This window comes from Lynx canadensis, chromosome C2 (genome assembly GCF_007474595.2).
Source record: "Lynx canadensis isolate LIC74 chromosome C2, mLynCan4.pri.v2, whole genome shotgun sequence".
Taxonomy (NCBI): domain Eukaryota; kingdom Metazoa; phylum Chordata; class Mammalia; order Carnivora; family Felidae; genus Lynx; species Lynx canadensis.
The window spans coordinates 153,367,664-153,392,532 of record NC_044311.2 but is presented as its reverse complement, the minus strand read 5'-3'; the positions used below and the strand labels follow the sequence as shown (position 1 = coordinate 153,392,532).

The window sequence follows — 24,869 nt, the reverse complement described above, 5'->3', positions numbered from 1 at the left end:
TGAGGAATATCACACATATTCCACTGGGGGCGGGGGGCGGTGTGCCAGCCTGTATTTTGCCCTCAGCTTGTCCCATGCCCCCCCCCCATCCCTAAGTGTATGCCCAGGCTCAGACCCCTGTGTGGGCTCAGCCTGCTACGTAACAGCTCCTGATTCCCAGAAAATGTTGAACATGCACACAGCTGGTGTTAAAACAGTTTCTTGCAATGCCCATGATGATGTCAAGGTGCAGCCCCTAAAACACAGGAAGCAAAGTCCTTAAAGGAATTGGGTCAGGTGACCCTGAGGGCCCACAGAGTGCACCACGTGTAACAGTGTGCCTGGTTAGCCCACCTTTAGGGATCCTTACGCCAAACGGTGCAAATGACAAGGGAAGTTTAACATTTGAAGCCCAGACATTCTTTTGAGTTCGAGATTCCAAACCAGAAGAGTGACATCCTCGTTTGGTGGCCCAGCCCCGCGATAAAAGCCTGCTTACAGAGCCCTGCTGTAAACATTGGCGTTTGGGGAAAAGTGGAATTTCTCGTCCCTGCTATGCGAATAGGAAAAAAAAATGCTTCCAGGTAAAAGTTTCAGCTGCTGTCAAAGGCTGGCAGGGCTTTTCGGGAGCCGTACTCAGCATTTCCACCCGCGTCCTCTGTCTGAGCCATGTTTGAACTAAGCCCGGGTTTTCCTGTCGATTGCGCAGAGCCCCCAGACCCTCCCGAAATTGAGATCAAAGACGTGAAAGCTCGCACAATCACCCTCAGGTGGACCATGGGGTTTGACGGCAACAGCCCCATCACGGGCTACGATATTGAGTGCAAAAATAAATCAGGTAAGCTCTTTATTCCCTCCAGCTTTACTTCACTTCAAAAGGCCCTGTTACTGCTCTCCTTTGTTATTCATGATCACCTGTAAGAATAAACCTGGACTCCACGGAAACTCCGAGGGGGCTCCTTTTACCGGTTTGTCTCTCTTCTCGCACAAAGGACTCCACATTTCCTTTCTGGGGTGCGGTCTGTGTGCAGGGGCCCATCTCTGCCTCAGGGCCCCCTCCTTTCTCTCCGGGCCCCGGGCTTGCTCCCTGCCCGCCACCCTGGCGTTCTTGCCACCAGCCGGCAAGGGGGCAGGTACGGACAGCACCTGGCCACTGGCCACTGATGTCCTCTTTCCTGCCCCCCCTTGCTGTCCTCACGTGCCATTTTCCCTGTGGCTGCTCGCTACGGGGACTCCGTCCAGAGCCTGGGCTCCAGCTGTGCTTGGAGTCCGTGGGCCGAGTCTGTGCAGAGGCAGGAGAGCTGCTCCTGGCGGAGACGGGCACTGACCCCGCAGGGGATGTCCTGGAAGGACCGCAGGGACAGGCCCGCGTTCGGCCAGTCGGCAGAGGGGCCACGAGTAAAACAGACCCAGTGTCAGGACCGTGACAGGTGTGTCCGTTTATCCCCTTAAAGGGATCACGAATGCCAGGGTCACTTGGAACTTTACGATCCATCAGGCCGAGGGGAGAACACCTACCTCACTGCGGCCTCTGGCGGGAACTTTTCCTGCCTCTCATAAGAGGAATCAGAGCCTCGCCAGCATGTGTAGGGTTAACAAGTTCCTCGCAGACCACGCATAGCCTTATTGTTTCCTTTCCAGCCACCAGACTTTAGGTGACACTGTCCGTGACCTGCACAGTATCTTTTGAGCTGAGACCTTGGTGACAACCAAAGCTCGGGGCAGCTGGAGGCAGGTCGCAAGTGAGGAATGCTTCAGGACGAGTGAGCAAAGGGCAGGACGAGAGGGTGGCAGGAGCTGGAAAGGACGGCCGAGGGTGGAGTGTCCCCGAAGCAATGCGTGAACGCTAAGAACCCCCAAGAACGGGGATTTTAGAAACAGCACTTGAGACTTGCAGTGCACAGCTGGGTTGGGAAGCACGCTAGAGCATCTTGTGACCCAGAGTCCCAACAGAGACCTGGCAGTGAGCCATGCATGCACAGGGCCCGGGGGGGGGGGCTTCGGGAGAGGCCCTCCATGGCTGCCTGGGGCACTGTCATCAGCGGATAGGACAGCCAGCGCAGGCTGGAGGCGGGGGCACAGTGATGGCGAGCAGGCTGGAGACGGTGCTGGCCCAAACAGGGCTCTTTCAGGAACTGGGAGAAACGGGTTTCCAGGGCCAAAGGGAAGCAAGGAGGCCCTGCCTTTGTTCTAAAGACCTAGGTCAGGAAGGAGCCCAGGGATCCCAAGGTCCGCCATGCCCGTCTTGAAGGAAAGGAAACACTCCTTAGTGAAGCCAGCATGTGCCTAGCAGAGAGTGGCCCCGAAACTGATGGTAACAGTGAGCTCTCCAGAGAAACGCACGCACACATCATGGGGACAGTCCACAGAGGCCCAGGTGGGGGAGGGATGGCCCCGCCAGCCTCTGGCCAAGCACTGACTGCGGGACCCTGGGCTTCTGTGCTCTTGGCGTGGGTCCCCAGGCAGGCTCCCAGGACAGCAGGATCAGTGCCTCGGTGCCGGTGTCCAGGTGCCAGTGATGGTCCAGTGGTTGCACAACCTGTCCTGGCTCCACTGCTGGCCCTGTCTCTACCTGGCCGTGTGCCTTCACTCGTCCCCTGCCCTCAGCATTCCCCTCTGTGACATGGGACACCACAACCTCTCCCTGTGATGAGTCCTTCAAAGGTCACAGGCCGTCCTCCGGCTGGAGAACCGCCCCCCTTCCCTGGACCACACGGTTCCCATGCTTACCCCCACCTGCTCCTTAGACCCCACTCCTCACGTCACCTCTGCAAGGACGCATTTCTGGCCTCCCGCTCACGCTCTGGCGTGCTCCTAGAGCATCATCTCCTTTCTTTCCTGGCTGGGCTGTGGTGGGCAGTTTGTTTGTGTTTTCTGTTCCCATGTTTATCAACATTTCCTTTTATCGCATCTGGATGTCGAGTCAAGTTAGAAAAGCTGTTCTCTACAGCCGGGCTATAAAACGATCCCCCCTGCTTCCTACGTGTATGGTTTCTTTCTCTTGCTCTTTAAAATTGAGATCTCTAATCCATTTGGAGTTGGTTCCTGGGTATGCTGGGAGATTTGGCTCTGCTTTGACCTTTTCCCAGATGGGAATCCTCCTGCCCCAACATGATTTACTAAAAAGCCCACCTTTCCCCAGTGGTTTCAGATGTCACTTTTATCGCCTCCTGGCTTTCCACGTGCACCTGTGTCTCTTTCTGGACTTTCTAGTCAATGCCACCGTTTTGTCCATCTCTGCCTCGGCACTAGATTGCGGTAGTCACGCAGGCTTTGTGGTTCAACTTCTGGTGGCCCCGGTTCACCCTTACGACTTTTCCTTTCAGTGTCTTATTAGCTTTCTACACACGGAGCCATCGCATCAAACCTGTCTAGCTCCATAAAAATATTTTTGGCATTGCTGCTGGGATTGCATCAGATTTGTTAATGACCTTAGGGAGGACCGACACTTTTATGACGCGGTCGTGGGTTGCGTTTTGCCCACGGAGAAGTTCTAAGCCCTGCTACCACAAATGCCACCTTCCGTGGGATGAGGGCCATTGCAAGTTGACTTGCTGGTGGGTGTGCCATGTTCACTGGGATGGAAGTCCCCGTGCCACCAGATTGAGTTTCCCCCAACCCGTTTCCCCAACACCTAGCACAGCACCCAGCATGCTGTGGGCGCCCAATGCGTATTTGGTGAATACTCTTTAAAGACGGGAGCTGCTTTAAAACACTTGCCCCTGTGTCTGGCAGATGCAAACCTCTATTAAATAGCAGCTTTCGCTCTTACTCTAGCGTGCACCCAGTGCTTATGAATCGAATGCCTCCAAAACCGTCGGTGTCCCCCATTTAAGAGTCCTCAGTGCGCCCCCCAGCGCTCCCCATAAGTTCCCAGAAGGCAGGAACTCTGGGATCGTGTGCCCCTAGGTCCCAACATCTAGCATGGTGCCTGTCATGTTGGGAGCACTCAGTGAATACTGGTCGCACTTAATTTACCTGTGACCCAAATCTAAGAATCCTCTCCACGGCATTTCCAAATTACAAACTGATCGGGCTCTACATCACGCAGGTAGGAGAGCTCCTTCTCTGTGATGTGGCTGCAGTCAGTTTCCATCCATCCGTCATACTCTCTTTCAGCCACACACAGGACCAGCCTGGTGGGTGGCTGAGATGTTCACGCAGCCCTGGAGCGCGGTGAACCCAGTTTGAGGTAGAATGCGTCCCAGGAGAGTCACTGGGGAGGAACCCGGACTCCATGACCTCAGATTTCCAGGAGGGCCCTCCAGACCATCCACCTCTTTCAGTGCGAAAGGCCTGGACAGAAGATCTGCGTTGGCAGCTGGCAGTGACTGTATCCACTGCTGTAAAAAAGCATGTTGGTCTGGGCTTTTCACGTATTTGTTGCCTCCACATTAGATTTTGGGTGTATGAAAGGGACAACCATAATTTAAGATAGTTAATTTAAGCCTGCGTACATAGAAAACTGGTCCTTCAAATCACAGCTTAAATGTCACTTCCTCCAGGAAGCCTTCCCTGACCACCCATTTTGTAGTGTGCTCCTTTGTCTACTCATAGAGCATCCTAAACGCCTTAGAACATTTGGTCAGCTTCTGGCTGCTTCTTTAGTACCTGGATCCTCTACTGGGAAGATATTTAAGGTCCGTCTCCCCTGCTGGGAAGTTGTCCCTCTGAGGGCTCTCTTGACCCCCTGGGGGGGACCCCTGTAATCCCCCTGCAGCCCTGTGCTATGAGCCTGCATCCCCCATAGCGAGCATCATACAAATGAGACTTGTAGTAAACATTTGTTAGCGTGTTGATTCTCATTCTCTGTTTGAAGCACTGAAATCACACCCAAAAGGCACTTTCCTCTACTCTTTGTTAATTTACGTGTGGCTGTACTTTGTGTTCTTAACAGAGCGGGTCCCTGCAAGCCGTCATTCCATCTGTGCTTGGACAGTCCCAGCAGTGGGAACTCACTAGCCCCAAGGAAGCACCATTCTGCCTTGGCCCAGCCACGACTGTCAGAATTCTTACATTTCTTGCACCAACACAGACCTTCCTGAGTCCGGTGGCCCTCTTCCCAGCCCTGAAACCTTTGGTCAAATGCTATCCCTTCCAGGATTTGAAGGCAGATGACTCTCTTGGTTTTCTGTTTAGCAGGGAAAAGAAAATATCCCAAGTCCCCTTACTGGTGTCTCCTGCGACACCCTCCCGACCATCTCAGTCTGGCCGTGCCAGTGTCATCGAGTTCTCTTCATGTAGTTCAACCAGTTCCACTGGCTGCTTTGTCTTCCACGTTACTTGGTTCCTAATGACCACTTCTCCTCCGGATGGACACAAAGAAGCCCTTCGCCAAGCAATTCCAGCATCTCGCTCTGTGTGTGCCACCAGCTCAGCAGCTCACTTCCTTCCCCTCTTTGGAAGGTAGCCTGCCTCGTGCCCACGTCCCCTCTTCTGGTACCCATCTCCTCCTCCACCGTGCCCCACAGATTGCCCAGCGGGGCCCAGCGCCCTGGCATGCTCTCTTGTCCCAGGATGTAACCACCCAGCCCCCAGGAAGCACAGACTCTCTTATGCAGGTAGGTGCCGTCTTCCAGAACTTTCTTCTTTCTCCAGCCTCCCTTCTCCCTCTCACCCCAAGAACATTCTCCTCCATGGAACAGAGCAAAAGAGGCTTTCCCTATGTGCTACGTCTCCCTTCCATTAACTAATGCAGTGGAACTGGTCCTTCTCTGAGCTGCCTCTAAATTTTTAAGCATTTAGTGTCATTTTGTCTGCAGAAAAGCCCTTCTGGTCGCCGTCATGCCTCCTGTCTTTGGCCTCTAACAACGAACACTTCTTTAGATCAAGTTCACCCTTCTCAGGTTTGTCCTTGGTGATCTGCTGACCCCCTGACTTAGGGTGTTGGACCCCCAAGTGGGGCTCCCCAGCGAGCACCCCTAATCGCGTACAAGCACTCTGGTCCCTGTGGGCTCCCTCAGTCCTTTCCCACAGGGATTGCTTGGAGTTTCAGAGGCAGGAATATGACTGTGAACTTCTCCATCTCTCTGGGGCAGGTCAGGGAACCCTGCCCACTGTTTCCAAGAACGCTTCTGACATGCCCTGTCTAAACCATCGTGCACAGCCCTCCGGACCCTTGTTCTGCATGTCCATAGGCACTACATTCATTCTTGGCCAGAGTCCCCTCTCTTGCACTTGGCCAAACTCCTCGTCAGTCAGCCAAGTCACACACTTGTCAGAAAGCCTGCATCTGAACGTAAGAGATGTTCAGCACGTGTCTGGAAAATTGAAACCCAATCTCATTAGGTGTTCTGCAGAGAATATGTGGAGGTGATATGCTACAGGAAAATGACCTGGAGCTTCAAGGTAACACAGGTGAGGTCAAAGCCCAGCCCCAGCTCAGAGCAGCCGTGTCAATGGCCTGAGTTTCTGGACCTTCACGATGAAAATAAAAATCCTTACCTCACCAGGATGTTGTAACAATTCAGCCAAATAAATGACTCCAAACTCTAGCCATGCATCAGAATGACCCAGAGAGAGGCTTTTTATTTTCATTTATTTTAATTTTTCTTAATGTTTATTTTTGAGAGAGAGAGAGTCAGAGCGCAAGCAGGGGAGGGACAGAGAGAGAAGGAGACACAGAATCCGAAGCAGGCTCCGGGCTCTGAGCTGTCAGCCCAGAGCCCGACAGCGGGCTCGAACTCACAGTCCACGAGATTGTGACCTGAGCCGGAGTCGGATGCTTAACAGAATTAACCACCCAGGCGCCCCAGAGAGAGGCTTTTTAAAAGTACAGGTTCCTGGGCACCATTACCCGGTGATTCTGATTCAGTAGGTCTGAAAGTGCCATTGTCAGAAAGTTCCAGGGTGTTTCCACTGTGCCCACACATTTGGGGACTGCAGGAGTCACGTTTGTAAATTGCCCTGCACAGTGCTGGGTGACCAGGTCCTACTCCACAAACACGAGTTCCCTGTGCCGCTGGTTGTTCTCTGGCTGCCGCCTTGACCCGCCGCACAAACCCATCGTCTGCCCTTCTCGGGGAGGCTGACCTCCAAGACTACAACACAGATTTTCTTCCCTCTGACCTCCCCTTGGCTTCACCCAGTGCCAGGCACAGAGAATGATCAGACAAGGATCCTGGCAGCCGCTGCGTTCTGTGTATGCAGCTTCTATTGGGCTCTTCTTCTGAGGTTCCAGCCCTGTCTGGACTCCGACCACGCTGTCCCATCCCTTGGCCCTCCCGACGCAGAGGGAGCAGCTCCACACTCTTGCTAGATGCTGGGAGTGTGAGCAACCTCTGCAAGCTCCTGTAGCCCAGCCCACACCTTGGTAAATGGTCCCTCGTGAACAATCTTCCAGCGTGACTTATAAACCCTCCTTACACTGCGTTCGTTCTCTGCATCCGGACAGCACCGTCCCCTTCCTCCACTGGGCAGGGAGACCCGTGATAAATTCCCCTGACAATTTCATTCCTTGCCTCTTCCCGTCCGTGCCCTTAACCAGTCAGTACTCTCCATTCATGCCTGCATCCCAGGCCTCTCAGATTCCCCAGCCTGCATTTCTGTTTGTGACGTACCCCTAAGTTTCTGTATTTTGTCCGTGGTAACCCTTCCTAGTTGTATTTGCATTTCGGTGTGCATTTCCATCCTCCCAAGTGCCAGGATCGCTCTGTGGTTGTTTGTAACGCCCAGGGTTACATTCTCCAGCACACTCTGCTAATAATCCACGTCCTGCCTGTCCGCACGTCGGCGTCTGAGATCAGAAGCCGCATTTCCAAGCCCTGTCCCGACTCTTTTCTCCTGGGTAGTCACCCCCTTGTTTTTATTCCTCCTTTGATGCTGTATCATTTGCCAGAGGGTGTCTGGCGGATTGAACTACGCTTTCTTCTCCTTCTCCACTCGGTTACTTTCAAATCTTCCGGGATAAAACATTCTTTCTCATCTTCTTGACCTTCAGCTCAAAATCCACCCTGTGTTGTTTTGAGCCTTATTCTAATAATCATGATCGTTGACATCATCCTTTTTTTCTGCGAAAGAGTAAGAACTGTAAGAAAGAAGCTAAAAACACCTTCTGCTTCCAGCCCATGACCCCCGGCCTTGGCCACGACCCCACGGACTACTCATGAATTGATTGGCAGGAGGAGGAGGTGGTCAGTGGGTGTCACTATGCCTCTTCGGGCTCTCGGCCACCTCCCAGACACGTCCTGGCAATTCCAGAAACCTCCACATGGCCCTGGGCAGAGCCATCAACCACCACAAGTATCTGCTTCCTCCCAGGGCTGGTTAGCTACTTTCTCTGCACCTTCTAGTGCCTGGGCGTTCCTCTCTTGTTCCAGACGTCTTCTCCAGAAGGCTTGGCTTTCTCCTTGCAGGACAAGGCTCGTGTCTACGTGTCAGGCCACTGGTACTTAATCCCCTCACTTCAGGCTCCTCTGTTGAAACCCACTCTTCCCTTCCACCATTGGAATTTTTGTACCAGCTTCTTCTACGTCCGAGTTCTTCTATCTTCAGTCTTCTTGACTCAAGTGACAGTTTTCCTTTTAGGTGCAATGGATATTCATTGTGCTGTGTTCTCTGATAAGATACAGCATTCCAAGGCCACCTTGAAGAAACCTATTTTGGTACAAGGTCCAGAAGACCTCTTAACATTCACGGCTACCTTTAGGCAGACCAGCCCTCTAAACGTCCGTGCTCATCATTAACGTGGAAGGGGGAAACGAACCCAGGGCTCGGAGGTCTGTGTGTGTGTGCCATTTATGTATCTATCTGTTAAATATGCATTTAATCGTGGCTTGTCTGCTGTGCATCAGGCACTGTGCAAACACTGGGGACATGGCATTGAACACGGCGAGCATGGTCTCTGCTGTCATGGAGCTCAGAATCCAGCAGGGAATGCAGAATCTCAGTGAGGTTCCTGCAAGCGAACGTCACCCTAGGGGACCCCGGGGGCTGTGGGAGTACATAAGCGTCATCTGTGTCCACCACCTCCTGTCTTTTTTCTCCCACAACTGATGCTATCTCTTGATCCCTCACCCCCCGCCCTTAACAACCGCCCAAATGTCTTCTGAAATAAGAATTGTTTGCTCCTTATTGGTTGAAGCCTAAATATCAGCAGGTACAAACTGTCACCTCTCCAATGCTCCCTCTTCACATGGGGCACGGGTTCTTGTTAATGTTACTGTGGTTGAAAAAGAATCCCTACAATAAATTCTTTGAAAGTAAACGTTGATGCTGGAGACTGAGATTCGTGTTTATGGAGGTATTTCACATTCACCCCTCTGCTTCTGGAGAAGGAAGGATCTGATATGGCTAGAGGTCTTTCTGCTCTTCAAATGCCTTTTAGAACCAGGGATTTGGGGGGGGGGGGGCGCGGGGGGCAGTGCCTGAACCGTAATCCCCTTTGCTGTTCTGTACAATGAGTGCCTTGCTATGGCTGTTTACCGCCTCACTGACATGTGCTTTTACGGCGTGTACTGTCCTCCTTCATATCCACCGGTACACGGGTGGGGTTGTCTCAGAGGTCCTCCCGGACTCAGCCACCCACGGCCCTTGTCCCCGTCAGCGTGAACGAGAGTATGATGTCCCCCTCTGGTGGCCAGCCCGCTGGAACACACTGGGAGCATTGCTTTGAGAATTCACTTAGAGTTGTTAACTTTTCTTTCTTCCCTTCCTCCTTCCTTTCTGTGTGTGTGTGTGTGTGTGTGTGTGTGTGTGTGTGTGTGTGTGTGTGTTTAATTCCTACTTGTGGACTGTCAAAGGCAGAGAAAAAAAACTCACGTCTCTATCTCTTCTTTTTTGAAAAACAAAACCCAAAAGACTCCTGGGATTCTGCTCAGAGAACCAAAGATGTTTCCCCTCAGCTGAACTCGGCCACCATCATTGATATCCACCCTTCCTCCACCTACAGCATCCGCATGTATGCCAAGAACCGGATTGGCAAGAGCGAGCCCAGCAACGAGCTCTCCATCACCGCGGACGAGGCAGGTGCGTGTGACCTTCTAGTGCGAGGCCCACACCCCAGAGCCCCCCCAGCCGGCCCTCAGGGCTCAGGCAGCTAACAAGGAATCAGGCCTTTGCCTGTGTCTGGCCTTTGAAGGGTTCCCTCCGTGGCGCCAGGCCCTGTTAGAGACGCGGGCAGTACCTTGCCTCCTGCTTTGAAGGCGCTGCTCTTCAAATAAGACTTCGTTCAGGGTTCTCGTATCCAAGAATTAGAAGGCAAACCTAGAAGACTAACAATCTGGTGATATTTAAAGAGCTGCACGACCGCTTTTACGATTGTTTACAGTTGACTTGTACAATTGTAAAAGCTGCCATTTTTACACTTCCTTGGTTTGGATGCATGGAGCCCAGGCTGACAGGAGAGCCTTGAGTGTATGTCTTGCCCAAGGCCCTACGCAGCCCAGGTGCGAGAGGATCGCTTCAGTAGAAAATGGCAAGAAAACTCTGTGCGTGAGGAGTTGGGGGGACAGTGGTAGGAGATATTTTGTTGGCTAGAAATGTCAATATTTCTATAGCACACTTTACTGTTCTTTTTCCTATTACAAAGAATTTCATAGTCAGTGTTGAAAATTAAGAGGCTAGGGGCTCTTGGGTGGCTCAGGCGGTTAAGCGGCCGACTTTGGCTCAGGTCATCGTCTCGAGATTCGCAGGTTCGAGCCCCACGTCGGGCTCTGTGCTGCCAGCTCAGAGCCTGGAGCCTGCCTCCGATTCTGTGTCTCCCCCTCTCTCTGCCCCTCCCATACTCATGCCCTGTCTCTCTCTCTTAATAATAAATAAATGTCAAAAAAAACTTTTAAAAAGGAAATTAAGAGGCTAGAGATCAGCATTTTGTAGAAGGTAAAACCGCTTCCATAATCCCACCACCTAGAGCTACTAGTGAACATGGCGATACCACCTCGTAAATCAGTCATCTCTCACACACACACACACACACACACACACACACACACACACGTGCACGCTCCCCCACATGCATGGCTACCGAGGGGTGAATTAACCAGTTTGTAGAGGACTGAGAAAGCTGACTGTCAACCCACCCCCTGGCAGGAGAGGGGGAAGGAAAACTAAGGAATCAAGGCCAGGCTCATCTCTTGGGAGGAAGAGTGTCCAGCCCCAAACCTAGCTTTTCTTTCTCTGCCTGAAATCGGAGATAATCAGCTACTACCCACCACTGCCATAAAGTTGGAAATGTAGTCTCAGATCCCTTCTTCATCACCAGGGTTAAGAGGATCATCCCCAAATGAGTGAGAGTCCACGGGAGATCTGTTTCAGCTTTCACCGGGGGAATTAGGGCTGTTCTTGACTTTCTTCCTTCCACGCACTTCTCTTTGGCCCTCATTAGCGGCCTTCCGGAAGGACATCACTCTTGTATACCCTTAAGTACTCGTCTGCGATTCCTAATGATACCTTCCACCATCTACTTAACAAATCGTATCTTATTAGATCTTATATAGATCTTATTAGATAATAAGATAGATCTTATTATTAGTAATAAGAAATTTTCCATTTCTTATTACTACAAACACCACTGTGATGAACATCCTTTCTGGTGTATCTTTTGACATTTAAGGCTATTTTTTTAGGTGAAATTCCAGGAAGTAAGGTTGCTGGCTCAAAAAAAAAGTTGCAAACATGTATTCTTCTGATTACGTCAATACCGTCTTCTGTCAATACTGGGTTGGAATGGACAGCTCTTCCCGAACTAGAGATGAGCACTTTTTCTCAACCCAGGAACATATCAGTTCTTGAAAACCATTTTTAAGGGCAGGCAATAGGATAGCTGTATGCTTGAGTGTCCGGGGCTGAGCCATTTCTATTACTTAGAAACTCGGTGTGATTGCTCATCTGCAAAACAGATGTAATGATGGCTTTCTCCTCCTGACCCCAACCGTGTGGGTCACTGGGGGGAAAAAGGCAGGCTGTGAAAGCACTCTGTAGGTCTCAAACAAGTGAGAAATGCGCATCAACACGCTCCTGCAGAAATAGAATTTTATTTAAATATTTCAACAACCCACTAACTTCCTGGAATGTCATCACGTTGTATATTTAGGGAAGACACACTGTCCCCAAAATGTAATCTTTGACGCACTGTGCAAACTTCTCCTTCCTTCCTAACGCTGCCCCGTCTTGACAGCCTTCTCAAGAAAACTGTATTTTCCCCTGGTGCATTTTGGGGCTGCCTTCCTGATCGCCGTTATGAATCCTGCTGCTTTTCTCTGGCTCTGCGTGGCCTCTGCTGCAGCTGGCCGTTGCCATGGCAGCGCGTCCCTCCGGTCTGGGCGGTCAGGCGAACAGCCGCTCCGGTCACCGGCCTGCAGTACAGATTCCCAGCATCTCTGCAGACGCTCAGATGCAGAAGCCACCTCCTTGGCTTCCAGGGCGGCCTCTTGGATTTTACCTGCACGCTGGCTGCTGTCGGCTGCTCCTTCCTGCCAGCCTCGCTCATTTACTATTCAGATGAGCGAAGGGAAGATGCAAGGAGAGGAGCAGGTAGAACAGAAGGAAGCTTCAAAACAGAATTTGGCTTTGTCTGGGTGCATAGGCTTTGTGGCTGGAATTTTAAAAAGCAGATTTTCTCAAGGGAGCCTGGGTGGTTCAGTCGGTTGAGCGTCCAACTTCCGCTCCGGTCACGATCTCACGGTTCGCGAGCTGGAGCTCCACATCAGGCTCGCTGCCGTCCGCACAGAGCTGCTTCAGATCCTCTGTCCCCCTCTCTCCCTGCCCCACCCCTGTCTGCGTGCTCTCTCTCTCAAAAATAGATAAAAAAAAAAAAACATTTAAAAAATAAAGGAAGAAACAAAGCGGGTTTTCTCACACGCGAACTCACGTAGGAAGAGAGGCAACCGTCCTGACCAAAGATGCCCTTGTCAGAATTGCCTGCGGTGGCGGCAGGTTGCTGCGGCTTCCCAGCAGGGATACCCAAAGGCTCATCTTCTAGGAGATACTGTCATCTCCAGATGACCATCTTTCGTGCCCACTTTACCTACGAAAAAAAGAGGCCGCCTCTCAGGCAGTAAGAATCCTCAGATGGAAACTTCCGGAATCTGTAGACCCACTCATTTTTGTGGTGAGGCATTGCCCAAGTCTGAGGTACCGGGGGACATCGGTCAGTACCCACCTGGGTGGGGACATGAGTCGGGGAGGTGGTTAGTTAGGTCCGGGTCTCCCCACACCCCCTGTACTTGGAAGCCACACTCGGCTTCCTCTGGCCCTTTCCTGCCCCCCACCTGCCATTCTCTGCATGTGTGCCGAGTCCTCTGTCTGGAAGGGCAACCAAGTTCCCGTCTCCCTGGATGACATCAGGGCTCCTCCCCAGCACAAGTAGGAATCCTTCTGGCAATTGCCTTTGAGGCATATCATCATTTCTCCATGGAGCTCAGTGTCCCGGATGATGCCGTGACCCCCCTCATCATCAGGGGCTACACGCTGCTCAGGTCTCATTCTTCATGTGTGGCTGGCACAAGGCCAGCCTTTCATGGAATTCCATACCTTTCATGGAATTCTGATGTGGGAGGAATATTCATGAAGATGCCTCACAGGATTGTGGTAGAGTGGGTATAACGGTGAACCCCCTGTGTGTGCGATGAGGATACATTTGCACTGAAGCTTTGAAGGGCCTCATGAGGAGAGAAAAGGAGAGGGGCACCTGGGTGGCTCAGTCGGTCAAGCGTCTTCACTCAGGTCATGATCTCACGGTTTGTGAGTTCGAGCCCCACGTCCGGCTCTGTACTGACGCTCAGAGCCTGGAACCTGCTTCAGATTCTGTGTCTCCTTCTGTCTCTGTTCCTCTCGCACTCGCACTCTGTCTCTCTCTCAAAAATAAGTAAAGATTAAAAAAAAATAAAAGAAGAAAAGTAGAGAAAGGCAAAAGGGAAGAAGGGGTGGAAGGTGGAGGAAGAGGAAGCCACACGTGTCCGAGCACCAGCTAAGACACGGGAATCACCAGAGCCAGCAGCCTGAGATTCCTGACCCTGTCCTGATGGGCTGGGCCTTGTTCCCGGTCACAGACTGCAGCCCACAGCACAGCAGGCCCGAGTGTGTGTTCGGCTTGGGTCTGCCTATTAGCGTGCCAATCTTTGAATTTAGGTGTCAGTTTTTAAAATCTGGAAAAGTCAGATCAAAATCTAGTAACGGTTCTTCTTGAGTGCCTGCTTGTCAAGAATCGGCTGGGGCCAAGGGTACAGAGGTTACCTTGAGGCTGACCATATGCTCCCCTGAGTTCATCATCGCCCCACCCTTCTTTCACGTAACGGTTCAGCAAATTACAGCCCATGAGCCAAATCCCACTTACAACCCTCAAGCTAAGAATAGGTTTTTCATCTTAAAAAGAAGAATATGTCACAGAGACTTCCTGTGGCCTGCAAAGCCTAAATATTTACTACTTGTCCCCTTACGTAAAAAGTTTATAGATCCCAGGGGCACCTGGGGGCTCAGTTGGCTAAGTGCCTAACTTCAGCTCAGGCCATGATCTCACAGTTCGTGAGTTCAAGCTCTGCATCGGGCTCTGTGCTGACATCTTGGAGCCTGGAGTCTGCTTCCAATTCTGTGTCTCCCTCTCTCTCTGTCCTTCCCCCACTTGTGCGCTCTCTCTCTCTCAAAAGTATTAATAAATAAAATTGTTTTAAAAGTTTACAGATCCCTAATTTAGGCCGTGGTGGGAATGTGGGTTCTGGACTCCTGCTGTATCTTCCGTCACAAAGCTTAGTGCAGAAGGTGTCACTGCCACCTACACAGTGTCCTTACCCAACATTAGAAAATAGCACGGTTCCAATGCCACAGTCCCAAGTGTGTTTTCATGTGAGGGCTCACAGATGCGTTTGTCAGACACCCTGGTATATGCTTGACATGCATCAGGGGTCTCACTGTCTAGAGCTGTCTTCCTGACTTCCCTCAGCAGCCTCTAGGCCCTCAGAGAGCAGAAGGAGAGAGAGGAAGTAGGGACACAGGCAAGAGTTAATGGGATTAGATCCTAATGGACCGGAGGCGCACTGTCTTACCAAGTTCCTTCAACACCGATCGTCGCATCACGTCCACAGCTGACCCTCACCCAAGACCAGCTTCCCCATTAGCAGCTGTGCTCCCAACGCTATGTGTCACCAGCGCCGGTGCCCGAGGTTGGGTGGCTGATCCCTTCACCGTCTTCGTTATGAAACTGCCCATAGAATGCAGAAGTTCAGATATGCAGGAGCTCGCGGAGAAACCACTGAATTTTTTCCAGACGCACCAGAGGAGAGAAGGTCAGGATGACGGAAGGGTCACCACATGGAGTCGTTGGGTTTCCATTGGATCTGGTGCTAAGTTAACAGCCCTGGGCGTCAGCCTTGATCACAGTCCAGAGAAGCAAGATGTGATCCAGAGGAAGAGTGTCCTCTTTGTGCTGAGCTGGGGGCTGAGAGGGAGAGGATATGATGAGGGCTTAAGGAATAAAAGGCATCCACGTGTAACAGTATGCATGAAGGTCAGTGCACAGTAGGACCCAGTGTGGCATCAACCGTGTTCTTCCAAAAGACGGTCAAGTGCACAGCGTCTGCCCACAGGGAAGAACCAGGCACGCCCTGCCGCTGAGCCCTTAGCAATCTGCCCCCATGGCTGTCGTTTTTCTTCAGCTTCCTCTGAAAGACTTTGAGAATTAAACCAAACAAATCACTGGCTGCCTCGCTGTCCCTCATCCATGCCCTATAGTCACTCCCTGGCTAACCTAGAATGTTCTAGAATGGTTTGGAATGTTCTTCCCCCTCCTCCCACACCTCTTCAGGTGTTTGGTCCAACCCACTGCCTACTCAAGCATACTAGGTCCCCTCCCTCCCTCAACATTCTCATTTTTTAAAAATAGCATCGCTCGCCATCCACATAGCATACAATCTACCAATTTATTTTGTTTATGAGCTATTTTTAGTCCCTCCCACAAGGTCAGGAATAGTTGCCTGTTTGGTCCATTGCTGCATCCCAGCCACCTAGAATACTGTTTGGCACATAATAAGTCTTAAATTAAAAAGTTAAATTAATAAACTATTCACTTGATAAATAGTTATTAAATGAATTCCTTTTTTTCCCATGTAGGGGTCAACTGTTCTTTGTTTAATTTGATTTTTATTAAACACTGTCTTTGTCTCCTTCTCCCAGCAAAGAACATTGCTCTCATGCCCAGTACCTCCATCAGAAGTGAATGTGTGGTAGAATTGTGCAGTTGCCCCTCGGACATTTTTTTTTCCTTATTTTTTTATTTTTCTTAAGTAGGTTCCATGCCCAGCATGGAGCTCAGTGCGGGGCTTGAACTCAGACCCTTGAGATCATGACCTAAGCTGAGATCAAGAATCAGGCACTCAATATATTGAGCCACCCAGATGCCCCCCGACTTGACATTTCTTAAACCCATTTTTATACCTAGTCCTTGCCTGCTTTTGGACCTGTGCAGAGTAAGCCCTCAGTAAATTCCCCAATAAGGGAACCAGAGGTGGAAACTTGGAACAGATTCCCACTGGGATGGTTCAGCCACGTTAAATGATTGATTTGGTTCCAAGAGTCTGAATGAAGCCAGGAGATGGCTTTGTGGAGGAGAGAATATTCCGAGGGTAGAGGGGTGTGCCATAGCTGGAGTCTTGGTATCTGCTGATGGGAAGTGAGAGAGAGGACAGTCTGTGGAGACCGTCCATTGAGAGCCACAAGGGGTCAGGTTAGCAGGATGAGGGAGAGGGGCTGTGTCAGGAGGCAGGGATGAGAGGCCAGCCCTGGTGCCCGTAAGAGGAGATCAAGAGCAGAGGTCTGCGTGTCTGGAAGTTAGGAAGGGTCCGTCATCATTGTGTTTTGAGCCAGACAGAATTAGTAAAGGCTGCCTTGCCTAGGAAAAACATGAGGAACTGAAATACCATTTTCACTTACTATCGTTTTGCAGATTGAACAGTTTGGGCTTCTATAGAAATACAAAGAGTGTTTGTTTTGAAAAATCACATTCATTCTTAATTCTTACCTCCCAGCTTGCAAGAAAAAGCTAGAAAGAGAAGAAACTATGCTTTCTATATATAGTGATAGCTTCAGTTCAAGAGCATGTACATAAATTCTTAAATGTCAGATGTCAACACAATTTTCAAAGTTAGTTAAATAAATGAGGACCTAGTGGTTGATCTTGAATACTTTCAGCATTTGGGATTTCAATCTGCCTTGGATTATAACTTTACAGAAATCATCTGTTTGCCATGAGATGAAGACCCAGGGGCTAATTACAGCTCAGGAAACCATGCAAATTCCAAAAGCAGACTAATTTTTTCAATAAAGGTTTTTCCTATAATGCTTTAGAAACTTAGAGTGGAAAATTCAATGCTCAAAAAACCAAAAATGCGTCTTAGTTTAATTGGGCGTGGCGCTAATGTGTGTGTGTGTGTAGGTTGTTCTTTCCTCCCTTGTCTTTTTTTTTCTATTACTTTGTTTGTTTGTTCGTTTTTAATGTTTATTTATTTTTTGAGAGAGAGAGAGAGAGAGACAGACAGAGCATGAGCAGGGGGAGGGGCAGAGAGAGAGGGAGACACAGAATCCGAAACAGGCTCCGAGCTGTCAGCACAGAGCCAGACGTGGGGCTTGAACTCACGGAGCGTTAGATCATGACCTGAGCTGAGTCACACGCTTAACTGACTGAGCCACCCAGGCACCCTTCTATCACTTTATTTTTAAGAGAGGGGAGGTCAGAAACCATTCCCTTCAGAGAATAGGCCAACCAATAAATGAGTTACTAACAAACCACTAGGCTACATAAAAAGGTGCCATGTTCTTAAACATGGTCAGGTCTGTCCTAGAGACAGGGACTGGGGCGGGGGGGGGGGGGTCCTTTGGAGAGTAAGGGACCAGCCTGGAAAAACAAATCCTCCCCAGTTCATGACTGCATCATTGACTTCATGTTTTCTGATAAAATCCAGGCCATTTTATAAACACTGTCCTCACATCTTTGTTTTTAAGCCTGACTACATGTCGTCAAGGATGTGAAGCCTGAGACTGTGTGCCACGACACCACAGGCCACGGCCCAGACACACCCAGAGGACGCAGAATGCGGGGCTGTCCCCACACTGCCTGCCTCCTGTGCCTCTCAAATGGGATCCTCATGATATTCGATGTAGCACAATTAAATTAAAATAATTCAGCACCAGTATATAGCTGTCAGACCTCAAAGTAATTTTTCCAAGAAGGATTTTCAGGCTCGAACCCCATGCTTCCCGATGACCACAGAATCATCAGTGTGGGAGAAACCTGTCCCACGGCTTTCCATTGGAGCTCCTATCGAAGGCTCCTGCATTCAAGGCCTGACCCTGTGAGCAGAATCTAGGTGCAGAGCTATGACAACCATTATGGCAGGTGGCTGGAGGCCAGCCCCTCCCTTGGTCCCTGCTCTGGAGTCCCCTTCAGTGCTAGCACATTCCTTTCATTGGAGGATCATTGATGGATCCAAGAGGCCACAGCACCCATGGCGAACCAACCGTCCCCATGACCTGCTGGGGAGAGAGAACCATGCTCTTTGTTTCAGTGTCTGCACGTTTCTTTCCCCTTCAAAGCGGGTTGCTCTGGACCCGGGTCAGGAGGCTGTTCAGCTTAGAGTCCGCTAGGGGAAGACAGTCTACGTGTGTGCCCAGCACCACAGTGACTGTGACGGTCCCGATGCTGAGATGGGGTGCGCTGTGGGCGTCACACAGGTGCAGGCAGGCAACACTGACAGAGGGAAAAGAAAGCTCCGGGGGAGAAGGTCAGATCTGCCTAGGGCAGATGTGGTTGGGTTCCACTGAGATGTTGGTGGCAGCTGAGACATGAGGGTGTGTGGGGGGTGGCGGTGCAGAATGGAAGCGTGCAGAAGGAGGCAAGACACAGGACACAGAACACAGGGAAGTCAGTATGATGACTGAGTGGTTTGAAGGCTGCTCTCGGCCCATGTCCCCTTTGAAACTGGCACCAGCCATAGATGAGGGTCTGGAGCAGGCTGTCGGGTGAGGCTGAGAGCCTCCGTGGGGACAGCGGCCGGCCAAGCACAGAAAGGAGACCCGCAGGGCAGATCTCAGGGCTGGCGTGAGCAGGACGGAAGGAGACATGGGGAAGGAAGCCAAGTGCAGACTCAACTCCTCCTCTCTCTCTCTCCCGGCCCTTGTAAACATTTCCAGCTGCTCATTGCACACCCAGTATCTCCAATTCCCTCCAGGTTCATATTTCTAAAACGCGATGAACCATTTTTTCTGGAAAATCGTCTTCCCCTCTTGGCATTCTTACTCTCTCCTGGTCCCACCAGCCCTGGCCTCTGGAGTCAGCTCCCTACCCCCGCTTCTCCCCCCTGTATGGAGTCATAGGGTCCTGTTGTCCGTCCTCCAGTAGAAGTTGGGTGCCAGCTTCTTCCTGCCCAGTGCACTGCTCACCCCAGCCCACCTGCACGCTCCGTCTGCACCTGTCGGTGGCCTCATGAAGGCCCACACGTGAGCTTCTCCCCATGTCATGTTCATGTGCCAAACTGGGGGTCCCTGCTCCTCTGTGCTGTATGGGGCATGCTTTTCCACAGGCCATTCCTCAAGCCTGTGTGTTCCTAAAGCCCACGGCCCTCCTTCCTGCTCCAATTCTGATTTCCTGACCTTGCCTCTTACGATTTAGCTGGGAAAATGCAATCAGGTTTGAGCCTGCTTCCCTCACCCAGCAAGTCCCCCGAAAGCATCCCCATTCTTTCTTCCCTCCTCCCACCCGGAGGTGGTTGCTCCGATGCCCCCCTGGGACCCCTACCACCTCTGCTCCTGATAGAGCCCTTGTGTCTGTGCTCACACGTTGTTCCTTCAAGTGTACCTTTTCTTTTCATTGTGTGAATTTCCCCCTTTACTTCCCCTTATGCAAAACACTCAATGGCAATAACTATTATTGCTTGTATTTACAGAGTCCATGATTTTCATAGCAATCCTAGGACATGAATTTTATTGTCCTGTTAAATAACGAGGGAAACAGACAGAGAATTAAGTCACCTGCAAAGCACCACACAGCTACTAAGTGATAACAGCCAGAATTTGAACTCAGGCAGAAAGACCAAAACACCCACCAGCTTGGCAACTCCATCCGAGTATGGCTCACGCTTCTCCTGAATCAAGGGAAACGGGTTTCCCTTGACCTCCCTTCTCCCCTAATCTGACCTTTATCTTAACCCTGCCATTGACTTGCGAACCCTTCAGACCGGTTCACATTCACTGTTTCTGCTTTCTTATCTGCCACGGGCTCCTTCCCCTGCCGCAAAGTGGCATCTCCAAGTCCGTGGATGTGGCCCTTGTGCAGCTCAGCAGGGATCACAGAATTGTCATTCTGACAGCACGTTTGCATCCGAGGGGGTCTCTTCCTCTGAGTCCTGGGTTACCAGTTGCTTCCACTTCTCGGAAGACACTTGAGTATCTGGTCTGCCGTACGGTGGTGTTTCTCCCAGAGCGTGCATTCGCCATTCTGATAACACGTGAACTCTCGGCGGACAAAAATATTTTCCGACTCTGAGTTCTACGCTGTGTGCTTAGTGCCGGCACGTCGCTCATGCTAGTGACCGACTGGAACCGGAACGTAATCGGAATCTCTACAACCATTGAAAATAAGGTGATACGACTTGCACGCTTTGACTCTTCAACTTTGCTTCTTCTGCCTTCCAAGGCGACAGACTTTGGGTAACGAGAGTTTTTTAATCAGAGAGTGCGAAAAACTAAAGTCGTCTAAGAGACTCAAAGGCAGACGAATCCTGATTTTTTTGTTTTGCCCCAATAGCTCTGAACAACCTGCATGGCCCCAATACCATGTCACTAAACACGAGCTTCCAAGGGAAAGAGAGGGCGCTCCAACAGCCACCGCAGAGGTTTATAAAAGAAATACTGTTTTTCAACTTCCTGTTTTACCTGTGAACTTGCTCAGACTTAGGGTTTATTAATCACGTTGTCAAAGGCGTGGTGAGGAGGTGACAGAAGGGCGGGTCCCCAAGGTTCATTGTTCCTGGGACTGGGTAAACACGGGGTAAATTTAGGACCCAGTGACTCTGCCAAATTGAATTGCTTCCTGAAGCTGCAGACACGTTTCTCTGTGCTTCTGGGAGGTGTGGTGGGGGGCGGGGGGCGTCTTCTGGGCCTGCATGTTGCGTAGACTTCAGTCGGCTCTGGAACTCGGCTCTAACGGGCCTGTGGGCTTTGGTCTTCACAGCTCCTGACGGCCCACCTCAGGAAGTCCACTTGGAGCCCATCTCATCTCAGAGCATCAGAGTCACCTGGAAGGTAAAAACACTTGCATTCCTGACGCTTTTTGTGCGGGGTGTGCCCTTCACTCGTGTTAAGTGGTAGGATGCTGAGGCACTCACATTTCGTACAACTTTTGTTTTGCGAAATGAGATTAACAGCCCTTTTCTTGAAATCGAATATGCATATCCCCATTTTGAACACTCGTGCGGCTGATTCTGTACCCACAAAGAGCGAGGTCGTTTTGCCTTGTTTCCATGCGTGGAATTTGATGGAGTCCTAAGAGCTGGTCTCCACACAAAGAGTGAAACAGATGTGGCCAGCGCGTCTCATTTCTGTCCGGTGGGGCGGGGGGCTTTTTCTAGTGGCTTTTCTCCCAGCGGCACATCAGAGATGGCACAAAGCCCACTGAGCTGGTGGAATGGACCCCTGCCGGCACTGTTCCACCAGCTCGCGGTGTCCCGGACGGTGCCTGTCACGTCCCCTCAGGGAGCCAGGTGCCATCCTAGGCAGCAGTGACCGCACGTGGCCACAGGTGCGGACCGGCCGCTGGTCAGCCGGTCGCGGGGAGACACAGCTTGAGCGACAAACTGAACAGCTGCCCACTCGGCACAATTTCGTCCGGCTGGCATGTTTTTTCCTAGCAAAGCTGTTGGCGGAGGAAGCAGAGTTGGTGAATGTCCTGGAACAAGCCGGTCACAAGCAGCCCATTGGGTGCACTGCCCGACGTCACTAACGTGGTGGGGGAAACTGTCTAGGGGATTAGTCATCCCTCGATGTGCTCTTACCATTGATGACTGTAGATCCAATCCCTTTTATCCAGAATATTCTTGCTGGAGCCAAACTTGTGTAAGTTGCACTGGCTCTTCCGGCTCTGGTTTCCCTCCCTGCATTCCATCTCAGAGGAGAAGTCGACAACCACAGCGGGGTCCTTAAGGGGCTCGCCCCTGAAACCCGGGAAGACCTAACTCATCACACCTGCTGTTGCTGTTGTCCTTCCGGTCCCAGCTCCTTAGAAAAGTGAGCTGCGTCCATAACACAAAAGGATCCTCGTTGTCATGGTGGTGTTGACGCACTTTAAGGCCACAAGCCCTCCTGCGGCGAGCTCTTATATCCCCTAGCCAGTGCTGTGGCTCCGGGGGACAGCAAGCCAGGACCATTTAGCCGGACGGACAGTGCAGGCCAAGCAGCGTGGGACGGGGATGGTGTTTGTCTCTGTGAGCACGTCCGCCAGCTGCGAGCATCACACACTGTGTAATAAAAGGCACTCAGCAAGCCGTAACCCTGTACGCATCCCAGCCACGCTACAGACGGAATGCTGACTCACTCGGGCTCAAAGGCTCTGTGAGGCTTCCTCCACTGGCCCTGCAGCATCTCACACTTTGCCACCGGAAAAGTGCTATTCCTGTGGTCCCTAAAGCGTTCTGGTCCCTCATGAGAAAGGTGTCTGTCCACAGAGCTCCTACACCGAAAAATGGAAACTTTTGAGACTTTAAGGGGCATTGCGTCCTTTCTGTCTCTAGAAGAAAAAAAAAGCCAAAGTCGGTAAATTGCAGTTACGTTTCTTCCTAGTGTCAAAAGAATGACCATGTCGTGGGCTCTTAGAAGAAAGCCTTGCTTCCGTTAGGTCATGAGCCGGTCGTAATGCATGGTTCAGTGTTTTCCCTCGGAGCAGCGGGCCGACGTTTTGTGGCCCGTCAGCACGCGGACAGGTGCACAGGTGACTTAACAGACCGAACGAGGTAAGGGCCGCCGTTCGCTGACTTGGCATTTCCTGTTGGCCTGATTATGTGATGGAAGTGCGTCCCCGATTCAACTAAATTATGCTTTTATCTGCAACCCAAAGTATATGTAAAGGATGATACATTGCAGAAAATATGCCTTGATGTTATTATGGTGTAAAAGTCCCAGATTTATATCTTGTGTATGGAGACTGATCAGAAAAGGGAAGAGAGAAGGAAGTAAAGAAAGAAAGAGAAATCACATTTCCCCAGAGAGGGAGCCCCGCGCCAGTCAGCGGGATAGAAATCCCCCAAGTTGTGAGAGGACTGGGCTGGACACTCATTCAGGGTCACGGGACAGCTGACGTAAGTAGAAGGTGAGCTCAGTGCAGAGAAGACAGAGGAGAGAATAGCCCTGGGGCTTTGGTGGGAAAACAGCCATTTTAGGCTCTCGACCTCTTAAAGGTCGGGGGCACTTTGGCAGCCTTTCTTTAACACTGAAGCTGGAGACTAAGTTCATTTAATTACTGTGTAAGCAGTGCTTCTGTGACATGCCCCTTCTGTTGAACAAAATAAACAACACGGCTTTCTTTTTTATCCACCCATGTCTTTCACCAAAGAAAAGTCAAATTTTAAAATTTTCAAGTCTGGTGAAGTTTCCCCAGGGCCGACTGAATGGTCTACTCATAGGGCTTGCCAGGCCACTCAGCACTGGCTGCAGGCTGTCACCCTGCTTTCCTCCAGTGACAATGGTCCCTTAACGTGCCCACAGCTGGCCTCTGCCTCCTCCTTGCCGGTCATGGCCAACACCGTTTGTAACGTTCCCCCTTCTGCCTGCTCAGTCCCTCTGACTCGACTCTCTGTGAAGATGTGTGCATCTCCGAAGTGGAATTAATTATCGGAGCGTCTGTGCCACCCTCACTCTTGGTGACAGCTCAGTGAGACCCCCATCACACGGGTTCTACGTTCTGTTCTACGTTCTGTTGTTCTGTGAGCTCCTGAAGGTCAGGGAGTGTCTCATCCATCTTCGGTCCCCAGTGACTGGCACCTTGGCATGCATGAATGAGTGAATGAACAAATGATTGGCGGAGGACATCTGTGAGCTGAGAATGATGAGGTCCATAGCATAGATGTTCCATATCACAATGGCCTCTGAAGCCTTCCATCGTTCAGCACCTGCCGTGGAGAAGGCACCCTAGCTATGAGGAAATCCGAGCCTCAGGCTGTACTATCATGAGGGTCTAACCCACGCTACAGTGAGGTTCTCCCGAGCCTACTGTGGGAGGACACCCAAAGATGTGAGCCCTGCTCTGTGGGGCAGACGGACGGCCAATGGGCTTCTCCTGTAATTTATTGAAAACTGAGTGGCCGTAATGGTTCACAAATTTTGTGATAGGTGTCAGAGGAAATGGCCCTTTGCACGTCACATCAAATGTCAGCCTTCGGGCAGATGTCCGAGAACCAGGGCCATATTAAATCGGGCTTTTAATACTTTTACGTATTTGGAATTAAATAAAAATGCTGAGCAGCGCCTTGGCAGCAACTCTAGAGGTAACATCAGTGGTTCTAAATAAATAAAAATAAATGATACTAAAGGTTCATGTTCTAGCTCTGGCTCCCCCCTCAACCCTTTAAAGGACAGAAGGGTCTGCAGAAGCAAATACAATTTACTGCATGTTTTTGCTGGCGTTCCTTAAAATCAGAACAAATATGTAAAGCTACCAATTATTGATAACAGATTTGATAAAGTACCTGCAAAATCATAAAACTTAAAGGAGAATTCTTTGGTTTGTCAGAAAACTGCGGTTTCAGTCTGTGTCCATAAGTGTCAAAATACCGACAGAACAAGTCTCTTTTGAAAGTGCCCATCACCTTCTCTTCTGGCCAGTCTCAGAATCCCACGGATTCCATTTTATTGCAAATGCAGGACAGTTTGATTGCCCGCTATTTGCATGTGCTTATAACAGAAAACCTTAAGCATCT

At 50.8% G+C, this 24,869-nt stretch overlaps 1 protein-coding gene across 1 annotated transcript in view; it reads left to right on the top strand.

Moving 5' to 3' along the window:
• The window catches only part of DSCAM (DS cell adhesion molecule), a 279,020-nt gene that overhangs the window by 164,765 nt on the left and 89,386 nt on the right, over window positions 1-24,869 (top strand). Inside the window, exons 10-12 of the mRNA XM_032594599.1 lie at window positions 689-817; window positions 9,778-9,945; window positions 21,134-21,204. Coding sequence (XP_032450490.1) covers window positions 689-817; window positions 9,778-9,945; window positions 21,134-21,204 — 368 coding nt within the window. The remainder of the gene's footprint in view (window positions 1-688; window positions 818-9,777; window positions 9,946-21,133; window positions 21,205-24,869) is intronic.